We start from the raw sequence: 15,910 nt of genomic DNA, 5'->3' as shown, positions 1-15,910 counted from the left end.
TCAAAAGAGAAAGCAGAACAGTTGTGAAGCCCTGAAAACAATCACGAAGCCGGCGGCAGTCCCTTGTCAAAATCATCACTGTAATCAAAAATGCAAGCCACAAAAGACAGAAAACAGAAAAACAAATCATTACCTTACTTTCTGCCAATATTTGCACATGATGCAAGTGCTTGGCCCAGAGTTCAACCCATCTCCTTTATTCCAGTTGTGTCATCTCTGCTAAGCCTCAACATAAGGAATTAAGATGACTCTAATGGCCCTTAAAAAAAGCTTTCCTATGATCCTTTTAAAATGAAAGGGAGGGAATTAGAGCAGTTACATGTGAAGCATTATATTTTAAACTACTTATAATGTAGTATCTATCAAGTGTCATTCCAGATGTAACTACGGTAGGGTGACCAGGGATTTTAAGCACTGAAATTTAGAGAGTGCAAAGGTTTTCTGCTGGTAGGGAATGAACTCACTCATTGATAACAACTGTGGAAAGAGCATCACCCCCAACTATATATATTGCCTCCAGCCACCCTTCCCTGGCCAGTAGGAAGAGTTTTTAAAAAAAAGAGTTTGCAATGTGGAACTAATATGGCCATCAAGCATCCAGACCCAGGCATTCCTCCCTCTTCTTTTCTCTGTATGTCAGTCTCATTCACAATATATTAGATTACAACAACCTGAAAAACCTGGACTGGCTGAACATTGTATCAAGTACAGTACAGCCATTAGCCCCAATGGAATGGGGTATAAGTATTGGCCAAAACCAGTCCTTTCTGGGGGATAATTATTATTGAGACTCTCTTGATAAAACTTGAGCCACCTTCCATCAACAGAGGCAGTGGCGTTACTTTTAGTGCTTACTGGAAGCCTTTGTTTTGAAAAGTGTATAGACTGGTCAGGTTGCCTTTATATAATACTGACCAGTGTGGGGGACTAGATTTTTAATGTTAAGGTGCCTGAGTTTGGTCTGAAAGATCACTCAGCTGGTTTTGATTGTAATAGGTTAGTGGCAAGGCATAATTATGTTGGGTTGTAAAGCCCCCTCCCCACTGAAGCCCACTGTTAGTTTCATGTTGTAAGACTAGCACCTAGGAAGACATGGGCCCCTGTTGACAGGCCATTTCCCCCCCCTGCCCAAATCAATTTATCTGAAAATATCTCCAAACATACTACACAAATGTTATAATGCTATCTAGCTGCCTTCTTCTCCACTTAACTCTACTACTGTGCTAGCCACCCGTAACCTTCCTAAGATTGTCCATTTCCACAATTGCCTTGTTCCTGTATTACTTCTCTAGCTTATCAGGCAGCAGTAGTGGCAGGATCTTTTTTTAAAATTTTGACTTTTCCAAATGACTGTGGAATTCTGCAGCTGAAGTCCTAGCCCCCCTCTGTGACCTGATAAGGTTTCAAAGGTAAGTGAAATGCGGAGTGGCTTATCCTTCAGTAAGTTTGCATGATCAAGCAGGGATTTGAATCAATCTTTCCAAAGTCTGATGCCCTATTTACTACACCACACTGGCTTTCTGACATAGAACTGGACCCACAATACATTGCAGAGTTTTGAATTTTGGCTAAACTCCTCTAACTGTGCAGCAAAAATTCGGGCACTTACAGAGCGGAATGAGCGTCAGATCTCCCCAGAGTAGACCACCCTTTTTGCTTCCCGTCAACTGGCACTTACAGTTTCAATAACTCACTCTGAGACAATGGTAAGAGAAAGAATAAAAAGTTCAATTTATGTACAGTTCTGAAGAGATCAAAAAGAAGCATATTGTACAAAAAAAGAGAGGCTGCTTACAGACTCACAGCCTTCTTCCAGCAGAATCCTGCAGATTCCATGTGAACAGCCAAACTAAAAGGAGAGGGAAAACGAAATGTAAGCAGAAAGGAGTGTGTCTCTTTGAAATTGGAGGCAGGGAAGAAACAATTGGTTACTGCTCAACTGATTGACAGTTGCCCAAGTCCAGAGAGGTCCCTCCCACTAAAAGACAGCAAGAAATTCCAATAAAATATAGGCATTATCAAGCACTATTACCTGAATGTCTGCAACCAACTACCCAAAATTTCAATTACTTGTCATGTACCCTTTTTTTCCAAAAAGAAGAAAAAGCTTTATGTTTTTCTTGCCATTGGAATTCTTTTACTAATCCATCTGCAAAGGTAATATATGTAGACTAAAAAAAGCCCCATGTCATTTTCAGCAAACTGTTACACAACACAAGTGACATGCTCTGGTCTTCAGTGAAAGCTTGCTCCCATTGAGGGGAAACTAAATATCTTCCACTGGAGTCAGGAAACACAAGAAACGTATTGTATTCCACCAGTTGTAGAATTAACTGTGGGCATTAATCTTCTGACATATCAGCTCAATTCACTGGAATTTTCATAGGGATCAGAAAACACCTCACAGTTCACTCCATCAGTATTTTGTTTGAAATCTGAGTGCATGAAGGTTCATATGTCCTGTCTTCTTGGGGAAACAAGTTCCTTTATGACAAAGAGAACACAGCTGAAAGGAAAGGAGAAATCTCTCTGAGAAATCACCTTTCCAAAGGTGAACTGTTGCCAACACAAAAAAAGAGCATCATCTTCATGTCAAATCAAGCAAAGGTAAGAAGAATGGCACACCAAAAGGCAATTTCCTGGCAAGATGTTAACATGGGAACACAAAGTGATGTGTCTGGAAGCAGAACTGCTGAGCTGCAGACAACCTGGGTGTGAGTCAGAGAACATTAGGACAGGGCTTGTCCACCAGGAAGAGAGACTTGATTGCATGCGACTTGTGTCAACTCTAGAGACGTCAAGAGCTACAACTTTTAAAAAGCCAAAGCAACAGAAAGGTTTCTAAATGAGCCGTTCAGCCTGGAGGGCAGGCAAGCTGGAAACAACTCAATTTCTGGGGGAAACAGTCAACAATCCAGGTGTGTTCTCTGAGATGTTATCATCCATTCCTTTAATACTGTGGCCAAAGTTTGGACACATTCATATACAGTATACGTATATGTATGCACACACATGGATTTACTAGTAATTTATGGTTATGCTTTCTCTGCCTTCAAGGGGTTGTTGCAATAGTCAGAGCTCTTTTAAAAATGAAATTGAGAGAGGTAGCATCTGACTTGCACTGTTTGCACTTATGTATAGGGCAGTACAGTCAAGTCTTTCCACTGCAACTGGGACCTTGTTCTTTGTACCTTCCTATAAATCTAGCAGTTCAAAAGTTAACCCGGAGATGGTAACTAAACTTTGTCTCATGGATAACTCTGTGGTAATGGAGAGCCAGCTAAACCAAATGAACAGCTGCCTTTGGGTTTTCTGGCTGGCTCTTCCTGAATAGCTTGGATGTCAAAGATTTTAGAGACATTTTTCTTTGCTGTGTTCCATTGTGGTTTTGATGCTCAGTCAAATGTATTCACTTGACTACATCAACTGCAGCATTTTTTTTTTTTGCAAGTATGGTTGTCAAATAGCAGCTTCCTATTCCTTGAGACTTCAAGCCCAAAACTTGAAACCTATTATAACAGGCAGGGGCTTGTATATCAACTTCAGAATAATGTGTGCAGGTGTGCATTAGAGTAGTCATTCTCAACCATTTTTTGGCCATGGCCCCAAAGACAATATAAAATAAATATAAGCTGAATCAAGATTGTATATGTCATATAATGAACCTTGTAAGTTGGTGTGTGAAGAATTGTTTCCGGTCTGTGGCCCCCATCAAATGTGCCAGCCCGCCCGGGGCCATATGGCCCCCATTGAGGATGTCTGCATTAGAAAACAAGACCAACAATTGTCAATTTCTTTCACTCCCTCCTCAACAAATATTATATGTGCAATATACGAATACCTTGTGCTGAGTCAGTGGACCCAGTGACAGAACTACTGCAAAGTCTACAGACTACACATGTCCTTCAATTCTGAGTATGTGTCTTGGCCTTCCTGATCTACCCCATACCTTTTCCAGGATTTTCTAGGAGAGACTATAAATAAGTAGTTTACCATTCCATTGTTCTGGAAGTTCCCTGGGACTGTGTGGTTTGTCCATGACTACACAAGCTGTCTCTTCTCCCAGGAGTCACAGTGGGGAATTGAACTCCCAACCTCTGGCTCTGCAGTCAGATATCTAAGCCACAGAACTATTCAGGTAACAATTGCCACTAAAGACTCTGCTTTCAGAAGCTGCCAGAAAGCAAGTAATCAAAGTCAGGCATGGCATCAGTACTCAACCATTCATTCTTGACAAGGCATCCACAACACCAGCACGGACACCTCTTCTAAGTTGTGGTAACACTGTCTCCCTCTTCCTAACCCAGTTTTTGTCTTATTTAATGACAGCATAAAGTACCTGCCTACCCTGTTTCTCTGAAAATAAGACCTAACCTGAAAATAAGCCCTAGTATGATTTTTCAGGATGCTCCTAGTATAAGCCCTACCCCCCAAATAAGCCCCAGTTAAGTGAAACCCCGCCCTCCACCCTTGTGCAGCAACCAGAAGAAGATGACATGACTTTCTTTGAATACATGGGGATTGTTCTACATGGGAAAAAAACCCTGAAAATAAGCCCTAATGCGTTTTTGGAGCAAAACTTAATATAAGTCTCTGCCTTATTTTCTGAGAAACATGATAGTACTTTATATTTCATGTAATGAGTCAGAGTGATGCTGTGTTAAAATACTGAGTGGCTCACAATTATCTGTCACAGACTACTAGAGAGGTGTACAATTTGGTACTGATGTCACAGGGAGCTCAGACAATAGTGCTTTGGCAGAGACCCCCTCAAACCTGAAGTTCACTAGTTTTGAAGCGGAAGTACCTGACTAATATTCTAAAGCTTTTTAATTAAATCTTTCCATTAACCCTATATATGACATTTTGCTTCTTCTGCAAAAAAGAGAAGCAATTATTTGTGCCACTTATGGATCATTTTAATGCAATTGTTGTATAGGAACCATTTTTTTTCTTGACTTCCAAACTAGGAAAACAGTAGAATGTTCAGCAGTGTCTAAAATGAAAGTTTATGGAAAATTCATGGTGAAGAAACTTTGCTGTGTAGCAGAATTAATGTGAATCAGCTACAAAATGGTGACTTTCCTTTAATGTTAGAAATAGTAATGGTGGTACAGTAGTTAACCAACTATGATTTCTACTACTGTAGAAAGTGATAAATGGGTATCTGTTCCATTGAGTCTGAAAGTGTATTAAAAAGCATACTCAGAAACAGAAAATAACACAAGCTTGATTTATCAAGCTTCATAAACTTTCAAGTGTTCATAGTATACCATATATGGATATAATAAAATTAAGATGTTTTATAAGAAGCTGTAGTCAAACACTAAAAATATGTTACAGTAGGAATTCTGTTACTATAATAAATAACAATAGTTTTATTGAAACTGCTTACATGTTTAAAGGACTTATACACAGTAAGTTTAATTATTAAACCAAATTACACCAAATCTGTTGAAGAGTCTGTTCTCAGATTAACCTGAGTCAGAAGTGGTTCATGGCTCCCATGTAAACATTTACCAAAAGTTTTAATAAACTGAATCAATTAATTTTAAACATTAAAAATGAATCCGTTTAAAACTGGAAGATCAGATTAAAAACTCACTTGCTGGATGAAAATATGCTCATTCCATTTTCTGTTGTATTCCTTCGATTTAGAAAAAATAAAAACACATTTGATAACACTAATGCTGGACTAGAACTCTAAACTAAGGAATGAACATATTCAGAAAAATGAAAATGTTTTCCTGCTTTGTGAGGAAGATTGAAAGTCTTTTAGAGATGCACTCTGGGATGATCCAAATGCAAAAGGGAAACTGAAGTCATCTTTTCCATCTTGGAAAACTTGAGCAGATGAGCATGATGGAAAGGAAAATGCAAACGAATCCTCAGTGTTCATTTTTCCAAATAAATCTCCTTGAAGGGAAAAATATTTTGAATTAACTTTTGACATTATACAGAAAAATAGTAAATAGTGCCTGAGCATTAATTATAACGCAAATAGAAAAAAAATCACTATTTTTAATTAAATAATGGTCCTCTGGTTGTACTTTTTGGCACTTAAAGTTCATATAAGTGACAACATTCAAAAAACCTTGTGATTTTAGTCACCAATCCCAACTGAAGGTTTGTTTGTTTGTTTGTTTGTTTATACATATATACATATTGCTCACTATAATAAAATTTCTGAACAATTCACATACAAACTCTCTAAACCATGTGTGTATAAAACAAAACAGAGTGGCAATGCAATTTTATATAACTTATGCAAATAGCGGAATTTCAGAAGATGTTTATAATTATCAACACTATCTGCCTCCAGAACCACTTCTGGTGGGGGCCATTGACATGTTATATGGTGACATGTTCCATAGGTTTTTCTCCTATTAAAATTTCAGAAACTGGTTATGTACACTGGTCCCAAGTTATTTAAGGCTTTAGTTCACACAGAATGTATTATGGCAGATATGCTGCAAGAAATAAAGTGCTAATGAGTACTCCAAGCAACTATGATCACCTTCATTGACAGGGATGGCCCCAGTTGTACACTAGACTACAGCTCTTCGATTAGACAGTGGAACCAGTTACCTTGGGAGTTAGATAATATTTTAACAGCTGTGAGGATTATATTCACACAGTACTGGAAGAATGAAGAAGCACCTCCAGATGAAGAAATAATCAAAAAGATACTGGACTGCACAGAAATGGACAGACACATTTAAAATCAAAGGGAAGGAAGATTCAGAATACTATCAAACTTGTTATCTGTTTTATCAATGGCTAGAAGCATGCTGTATAGACTAAGGACTTAATATGTATTGGAGCTGTATTAACAAATGATTATAAGCAGAACCCAGGGGACACAATGTTAAACAAACATGGATAGACTTTATAAATAATATTATCGTATTTGCCGGTGTATAAGGTGACTGGGCATATAAGACGACCCCCAACATTTCCACTCAAAATGTAGAGTTTGTTATATACTTGCCATATAAGACTACCCCCTCTTCCGCATGCGTGATTCTGCTTTGGCTGCATCATGGGGAGAATTCGTTTGGCCGCTTTTGGTTCCTTTCACTGGTAGAGAGCGAGGGTTTGCTGAAAGAAGGACAGCATTGCGCCAAACAGCTGACTGTCAGGAACCAGCAGAGAGGCAGCAGCCATTTTGAGAGGCAGCAGCCATGTGGTCGCATCTCAAAATGGCTGACGCCTCTCTGCTGGTTCCCAAAAGTCAGCTCTTTGGCGCTAGAGTCAAGCTGTTCCCAGGCTACCAAGGAGGAGCTCGGTCTACTCGGTCTTACCAGGTAAGTGACTTCGCTGGGAGAGAGGGAGGGTTTGCTGGAAGTGCACCCGGCGTATAAGATGACCCCCCATTTGGAGGCAGGTTTTTCAGGGCCAAAAAGTCATCTTGTACGCTGGCAAATACGGTAATAATAAAAGTTCTGACTCGTGTCCTCTGAAGATGCCGGCCACAGAGATTGGCGAAATATTAGGAAGAACAACCTTCAGAACATCGCCAAAGAGTCTGAAACACCCACAACAACCAATAATAAAACTTTGAATTAAAAAAGAGAGAAAAACTTAGATAATCATCTGACAGATATGCCTTAATAGTATTCCTGCATTGAGCAGGGTGTTAGACTTGATGGCCTTGTACCTTCCAACTTCACTTTTCTATGATTCTATGATAGAGGAAATTCAACCACTTCCATAGCAAATAAAAAATCCAATTCCGGCTCACTGAATCTCTGTGCATAAGCATTACTTTGGTTTATCAGCTTTCATCTAGCCTATACAGTGATGCCTCGCTTAACGGCGATAATCTGTTCCAGGAAAATCGCCGTTAAGCGAAAACATCGTAAAGCAAAAAAAAAAACCATTGAAATGCATTGAAACCCCTTCAGTGCGTTCCAGTGGGGTCAAAACTCACCGTCCAGTGAAGATCCTCCATAGGGCAGCCATTTTCGCTGTCTATCTTGTGAGGAATCCATCCCAGAAAACAGCAAGGAGCCATTTTGTTTACCGGCTGGCCATTTTGAAACCGCTGATCAGCTGCTTTAAAAATCGTCGTTTTGCGAAGAATCGGTTCCCGAAGTAGGGAACCGATAATTGCAAAGCGAAAAAAACCATTTAGACCATCGTTTTGCGATCGCAATTGCAATCGCAAAAAGATCGTCGTAACGCGGTTTCATTGTAATGCGGGCAATCGTAAAGCAAGGCACCACTGTAATTGCATTTAAGATAGGATCAGATGGTACACGTAATTTCCAAATTCAAACATTTCTGAGAAGCTGACCTGAAACATTATTAGCTTTCTGGTGATACCTTGCCTCAGATCTCTCAACAACTGCTCTAAACAGCTTCATGTAGCTGTTAAAACATAGGAGAAAAGACAGTGTGGCCTTGAGCACCACAGAGTTCAATGTTGGGAGCTAAGCCACAGTTACTCAATATTATTCTCAGAACCAACACATAAGATCTGAACTACCATAAACTCATGCTCTTAACAAAGAGATAACACACCAGAAGGATACTGCAGTCCACAGTATTCAAAATCACAGAATGTTAGGTTGGCCCCATCTTTGTTGCCCTTCCACAAGCAAGCAGGCAAAGACCTTTCTCTTATTGTCTGGTGGCCTGAGAGGGGTTTTTAAATGGACTATTATGCTCTGTTATTTTATATGCGTTTGAGTATTTATTTTACTTACTGTTTTTAATATACTGTTTTTAATATACTTAGAGTGGTCTTTTAGACCAGATGGGTGGGGTATAAATCAAATAAATAAATAAACAGACAAACAAACTAATAAATAAATAAATAAATACTTGTTTAATTCTTTCTTATACTTTTAAATGTTTATATACTGACTGTTTTAGCTTTTAAATATTATCTTTTTAATGATGTAAGCCACTTTGGTTCCTTTTTAAGCAGAAAGGCAGGATAAAGATATTTTAAATAAATGAAAAAGAATCAGTAACAGAGTTGGCCTTTACATTGTCCTCCAAAAGTTCGTCCATGATGGTGAAACAGGACATGAATTTGAACTGGACTGGAGCATGCAAATCAGTTTCTTCCAAGAATGTTTACAGTTAAATCACTGTCTTTTTCTAGACTGGCCTGCAAAAAAGGGGAGGTGGACCAGTAGTGGAAGGGCTATTCTGTCATGCAGTGATGCATACACCACTCCCTTGGGTTCAGCTCCAAATGGCTACCTCAAGAAAGTCATGTTCTGTAACGGCTGAGATAGCAAGTAGTGGCTTCAAAAACTGAAAATGATTCAACAAAACAGGACAAGTGATTCATGATACTACATCAGACAACTGCTACATCAACAATGGCACTCAAGGCAGCCTGAAAGTTGAGTGATTTTATCCTCAAGGTATATGGACTGGAACTGTTAAGACTTTGTCAACCAGATGTGCAAATGGAATTGGTGGACAAAACATGACTTTCAGTATCTGATGTAGAAACAGATGGGGCCCATATTAAACATTTTTGCTGAGGAACAAACTCCTAACTTAGCTGTTAGTGGACATTAATATGAACAAGGCATTGATAAAACTTACCAATATCTTTTTGTGGAGAAATAGGATTTAAATGTCCGGCAGAAGAACTTTCACCTGACTGAAACATGAGAGTTATTACGGTGAATTAATCAGAAAACTAAGAAGCAATTCAGGAAATGGGAGATCAATGTGCTGTATTATCAATGCAGAATAAAAACTGTACAACTGTATAGTTATGCACAGATGGTGAAACTGATGTTTAAAATCTGGACACCAGAACAAAACTTTGCTATTTCTATCAGTGTGGTTACCTCTTCATAGTCTTCCAAGTGGTTATTCCTTCTATCAATAAAATATTAATGAAATCAAACTAGAAAAAAAGAAAGTTACATAATGTCTAAGAGCCATGCTTGGTCTGGAGAGTTGATTGAAGAACATGGAGATGATAGATCCATATCTCTCTCAGAATCAAAAAACAAAACTTTCTCTACCCGAGCACCTAATATTTTGTCATCATTTTTTGGTGTGAGAAAGAGCACTAATTTCAGATTCATTCCAGATACAAATAGCTATTTGTATCTCAAAACAGCCCTTGTTACTGTAATATGTTCACATGAATATTTCTATTTGATTAGTTATAAATGCTACTTAACTTTAGAGTTCACTCTTATTTATTTTATTACAGCAATATCCTGCCTTTATTCTGATTTTGCTTTGGGCAGTAACTATGGTTCACCTCACCACATTTTATCCTCAGACCGTGAAGATTGTGGTCAAGTGTAAATATCAATCTACATCCTTCCAGTTCTGATATGACACTCTTAATCATCATTCTATAGAGTTGCCAGGGCAGCAGCATCCATTTTCTGAGGCTGCAGGGCTTTGGCCTGAGACCCATGGATGGGCACGTGTGAGGACCTGTTAGTGAGTCCTCATGATGTCACAAAAGCTGGGAGAAGGTTTAGGATGGAGGCAGCTGACTGTGAAAAGAGGCACAGAGTGCTTTACAGTGCTCTCGCCTCAAGTGCATGTATGCCCTCTCCAGACTTCTCTCTCTCCTGGTTTTCTTTTCTTTTGTTGTCTCGACACTATGCAACCTCAAAACAAATACTGTATAACCAACTTCAAACTGACCAGTGAATCCTGACCCCAGCTAGGAAGGGATGCCCAGGTTTTAAAGCAGTGATTCCTGTGGTGATACCCATGCTGGGACTGAGCCTTACTCTCAAACAAAGCCTGGCTGGCTGCTTTTCTTTCCCAGTGCAAAAATTGCCCTTTTCCTATTTTCCCAGTAGCTGCCACCAGTCTCCTAATTAATGTGATTTACTGATGTTAATCACAAATTAATGAGTTGGCTGCAAAACCCTTGCATTCTGCCCATACTCTGTTTGCTCAAGTAATGTGAAACAAGAGGCTTGGCTTACTGGCACTATGTGTAACCAAACTGTAGCTCTGTAAGAACAGATTTTCTACACCAAGAAAAGTCCATCCTCAAGGCATTTAAGTTCCATAGAATACATTTCAGGGCTCCTAATCAAGGCAATAAAATCAGATTATAGGTAATTAAGGCTAAGAAATACTGCTATTTCCCTAACTTTCTAACAGGCAGGAATCTATACCAAAGCTTACATAGGATGAAATTCCATTCAGTTACATCTCGGAGGTGACTCCCCCCCACCGCCATAGAGAGGAGTGCTCTCTTCCCTCACTTCTTCGGAAGTCCTGGAATCTAAGTATCCAGACCCTCCCAGCTGTTTGCTTGAAACCATTTGTGCCATGGGAGCATGCCCCTTTCTTCTGTAGATTCACATGTTGTGTGAGGGCCTAGAAAATTTTCAAGCTTCAAAAAAGAGCTTTTGAAGTGCGCACCTGGTTGTTTACTGGAAAAGCAGATGGCTTCTTGCATTAATCCCAAGGCTGCTCCCTTGCTTTGATATGGCATCTCCTGTGATATCTGTATGTAACTTTGTACCTTTTTATGGCTAATCATGTTTTTCAGTGCCCTCTCACCAGGGTGTACCAGGGCCCGTTTCAGCATTGTTCCCTACCTTGATTCCCCAGATATTCTTGGACTACAACTTCCAGAAGCCTTCACCACTACCTGTGTCTGCCAGGATTTCTGGGAGTTGTAGTCCAAGACCATCTGGGGAACCAGTGCTTTAAAGTAATCTCCCACACAGAAACTAAACTTCCTTTCTAACACTACCTGCTCTGAGATTTCTTTCTCTGCCTGAAGACCCAGGGAAGCATATGAGACTCCAGGTGGCACAGTGAGATCTAGCAACTCTATATCACACAGCTATGCATTTTAATTATACCTGATGGTTTGGTGAAATTTCAGCTCCAAATGCAGAGGAATCAAAGAAATTAAATCCAGGTGACTTTGAAGTAAAACAAGTAAGAAATGAAAAAGCTGGTGACTTGGACATAGATCCTTCATTTTCTGACTGAAGCCTGGCATAATGAAACAAAGGAAGAAATTAAGTAAGGATAAAACATTTAAGATTACACCTATAATAGCTGACATCGAAATTTAGTAGAAATGTAGGCTTTCATCATGGGAGCTTTTGAGAGAGGCAAAGTTTTTAAATATTCCTTGAACTAAATGTTATATGAATTAAAAATCCTTACAAGTCAAATGGTGTTTTCATTCCACCAGAATCAGATGTCTTTGAAAGTATATTTGGCTCTGGAGTTCTTGGAAAACTTTCAGTACTTTCCTCTCTCTCTGCAGAGTGATTTCCAGCTGGATTACTGTAACACTCTTTATGCCCATCCTGTTAAAGGCAAATGTTAATTGTGAGGCCATATCTGTATTATGTTATGGCAGTTATGGCTACAGTTGAATATGTTTGTTTGTTTCCATAAATGTAGTGGGTGCAGAACCTGCTGTGCTGGTCATAGGACTCTGGGGCAATAGTTCAAAAGAGCAAATTTTCCAAATTCAGTTGTGAACATTATGAAGTTCCTTTATAGGAAGAGCATTGATTCATTCAGCTCTATACTAAGTGGCAAAAACTGTCAGGGCTCCTTCCAGACAGTGATCTTTCTGAATCTTCCCAGGTATTAAAATAGGGGCCTTCTGCATGCAAAGCACTTGCTCTGCCACTGGGTTATGCCCCAGGGTGTGACCACACTTTCCCACTTCTCACAAAGATTTGATATCTTTATTCCAGTATTCAACAGGAAGTATATGATCATTAATTCCGGAACAGTGACAAGAAAAAAAGGAGATGAGAATGAACAATTCACAGATTTGTCAAATTTGTCTTCCAAAGGATGCTTCCCTAAACTACTGCTGGGGAAATTGGAAAGGAAATAAGCTACACGGTTTCAGCATATCCACTGGAGAAGCAGACTACGCTTCCATTTCTTCAGTGCCAAAATGCTCAGCTCCGGAGTGTTCCAAATAAAGCTCGGCATAGGCAGAGAAACCCATAAAAGTAACATACCAAAGACCACAGACAAAAAGTATAATCATTTTTCTTGAGGAGTTTTCCTGGGATTGCTTGAGGCGCTAAGTAAAGACTACAAGAAGTTTATAAGTCCTTAAGTCAGGGGTGAGCAGTTTTCAGTCCCCGAGACCTGAAAATGGGATGGGAGGGAATTATTCTCTTTTGTTGTTGTTGTTGTTGTTTCGAGGCTTTAAGGGGGTCTTGGGAGTTTCCAAAAGCGATAGGTTCTAGGAGTTAAAATGACATTTTTCACCACAGTTTGTTGTTGCTGTAGAAGCACTGGGGTATGTGGGAAACCCAAGTGGCCACAAGCATTTCTTTAGGGCCTCATGCAGCCAACTGATTGTACTTTGCCCACCCCACTCCTGCCTCGATTTAAAAAAGAAAAAAGACCCATACTCCTGTCCTGTATCAGCATAACACAACAGAATATGGAGTACTGGAGAATTTGAGGACTTTGGAGGAGTAATTGAAATATAAAATAAAAATAACATTAAACTGACTTGAGATGTATTTGCAGAATCCTTTGACTTGTTTCCACCTTCTCTTCCTGCATAATCGGCCGTGTTTGCTATAGAATATCATGTTAAAAATAGATTATTATACATGAAAATAATATTTGAATTCTAAAGTTTTATCTCATAATATTGGTATATCTACTGGTACAGGTTTGTGGAGAAGTAGAATACAGCTGTATATTCCACAATCACCTAAAAGCAGTCATGGAACTCCTGAGACAAGCATGCATTCTCATGTCAAGGGGAAGGATGCAACAATGGAACCTAGAGGATATCATGGCCAATTGATCTATTACTGTATTCTGAAGGTTATTCTGTGTTTGCCCCAGAAACATGAGCCGTCATTCTTGTTGGGTGCTCCTGCTGGCAGAGAGTAAATCTGTGTTGGCATACTAATGCGAGATCCTTTGATTGCACAAGTGTTTCTAGTAAACATGAGGTGCCTGTTATGAATAGTTAATGTCTGCAAAAGATTTTCCTTCTTACCTCATTGTGCAAGTGGCAAAAAGAATGAAACAGGTCATGCCACTTCTGCTGCGCAAGGTGATTCTATAGAATCCTGGCCATAGTAGCTAGGAATGGGTTATCACAAAAGATAAAGACAATAGAAAAATTGAGAGAGAGGAGGCAGAGAGAAGGCTCAGATCACCAGTTAGAGAGGCTTGGGGACCTAATGCAGCTTCTGTTCTGAATAACCAGGTTATGGCAGAATCCCAAAAAGGGATGGGAAAAGCTGATCTTGATATGTTACTTTGATTCATTATAACAGTACTGATTGGAAAGCCTTTAGAATACTACATGGTAAGTTAGATTTAGCCATACTCAGTGTTACCCACAGTTATACTCGTGTTACTCACTTTCTGTGGTACTGCAACTGACAGTGAGTAGCTTTTCTGACTGAGTAGGAATAAACAATGATGATGTGCAGCCACCGTGTGCCCTGTGTGATTTATTTGGAGTGGCACAATACCACAAATTCAACAGTAGGATACAAGAGCAGGGGTCAGTACACATCTTGACAAATTTGTTATTTATAATTTATCTAAACAAGGATGGAGGTTTTGTATTCTTATTCTTGTTTCCAGCAATATGATTATTTAGTAAAGATAAGAACCCATTGTGCACAAATGGGACATCTGCAAATACAAAAAGGCTTTCATCTCCTCTCCCTTGTAGCTCCTGTGCTTCCTTTCTAGATCTATTCCCGAAAGTCCCCCTGACCTTCCAGAGTAGAGAGCATGAAGGGAGCTGGAGCTCCACTCCTCTAACCTGTTTTAATGGTACATGTTCCATTGCAGGGAAGGATAAATTGGATACTATCCAAAATTGCATCGCATTTTATTTTCTAATAGCATTTTACCTGTTTCTGGAACCTCAGGCTCAAGCCACTGTTTGCTGTTTGGTTGCTTCTGATAAGCTAGCAATCTACAAGTTAACAGAATAAATTATTTCTATCCACAGCAAACTTTTCAGGCAAAATTAATAATCTGCAGCTTTGGTGATGAAAATGGAATTTATTTAAAGTTACCTGAATGGTGTTTGGTTTTGCAATCTTGTTACAGATGAAATCTGGGCAGGTTTTGAAATATTGGTTCCTGCTGTATCATTGCATTTCTAAAACAAAGACCATATTTCAGGTGAATAAAAATATAAAATAGTAACTGCATATTGGCTTTTCCATATGCTATAGAAATACCATCTTCTTGGCCTCTATAATTTTCAAACATTATTGTTTGCTACCATCCAATTTGCTACTTTTGCCTCCAATAAAAAGAATTTGAAGAAATGTTTTATTAAGTCAGATGACTGGTTGATTAAAATACTGATTAAACATGCAATTTCTTTTCTATGCAAATTACATCATTTGTTAAAGAAACAGCTCTTCTACAACAGTCTTCCAAGGAAAATGTAAAATTATTGTTGTTGTTTAGTAGTTAAGTCATGTCCGACTCTTCGGGACTCCATGGACCAGAGCACACCAGGCCCTCCTGTCTTCCACTGCCTCCCGGAGTTGGGTCAAATTCATGTTGGTCACTTCGATGACACTGTCCAACCATGCAGAAAAAATATGTTTGAAATGAATGAATGAGTGAAAAATAAATCTTTGATTGTATAAACTTTTTGTGCCATTGTTTGGAAAATGTAAATATAAATTTAATTTACTTATTAGGTTTTAGGTTTTCATGTTATTGCTAGACTAGCAGAAACATCAAGTAAGAGTTTCCTAAGAGAACAAAAATAGTCAAAACATAAATGTTTAGAAACATATTATTTACTAGACAGGGAAAATGAGTTCAGAGTCTATGACATTTTACATTACAGTAGTACATAAAAGTGGTAAAGCAAGACAAGGTTAAAGAAGCTGAATCTGTCAGTTTATTTGATACAAGACCCATATGAGTGAGTCACAGACACCATAGTGAAAGT

General features: G+C 39.0%; 1 protein-coding gene across 2 annotated transcripts in view; it reads right to left on the bottom strand.

The window, feature by feature from the left end:
• Positions 1-2,653: 2,653 nt before the first annotated feature.
• C1H14orf39 (chromosome 1 C14orf39 homolog) overlaps positions 2,654-15,910 on the bottom strand; it is a 31,211-nt gene continuing 17,954 nt past the window's right edge. Inside the window, exons 11-18 of one of the 2 annotated variants that reach the window (XR_013540842.1) lie at positions 15,012-15,097; positions 14,844-14,908; positions 13,469-13,536; positions 12,142-12,287; positions 11,829-11,964; positions 9,571-9,628; positions 5,606-5,916; positions 2,654-3,759 (exon numbers count right to left, since the gene is read on the bottom strand). Coding sequence is in view for 1 of the 2 variants with exons in the window: in XM_020813683.3 (XP_020669342.3) it covers positions 5,726-5,916; positions 9,571-9,628; positions 11,829-11,964; positions 12,142-12,287; positions 13,469-13,536; positions 14,844-14,908; positions 15,012-15,097 (750 nt within the window). In the remaining variant the exon portion in view is untranslated. Of the gene's footprint in view, positions 3,760-4,511; positions 5,917-9,570; positions 9,629-11,828; positions 11,965-12,141; positions 12,288-13,468; positions 13,537-14,843; positions 14,909-15,011; positions 15,098-15,910 lie in introns of those variants that run through there. The other variant, XM_020813683.3, reaches the window with a different exon arrangement.

Source organism: Pogona vitticeps, chromosome 1 (genome assembly GCF_051106095.1).
Source record: "Pogona vitticeps strain Pit_001003342236 chromosome 1, PviZW2.1, whole genome shotgun sequence".
Lineage (NCBI taxonomy): Eukaryota > Metazoa > Chordata > Lepidosauria > Squamata > Agamidae > Pogona > Pogona vitticeps.
This window is presented reverse-complemented; position numbering and strand designations above follow the sequence as displayed.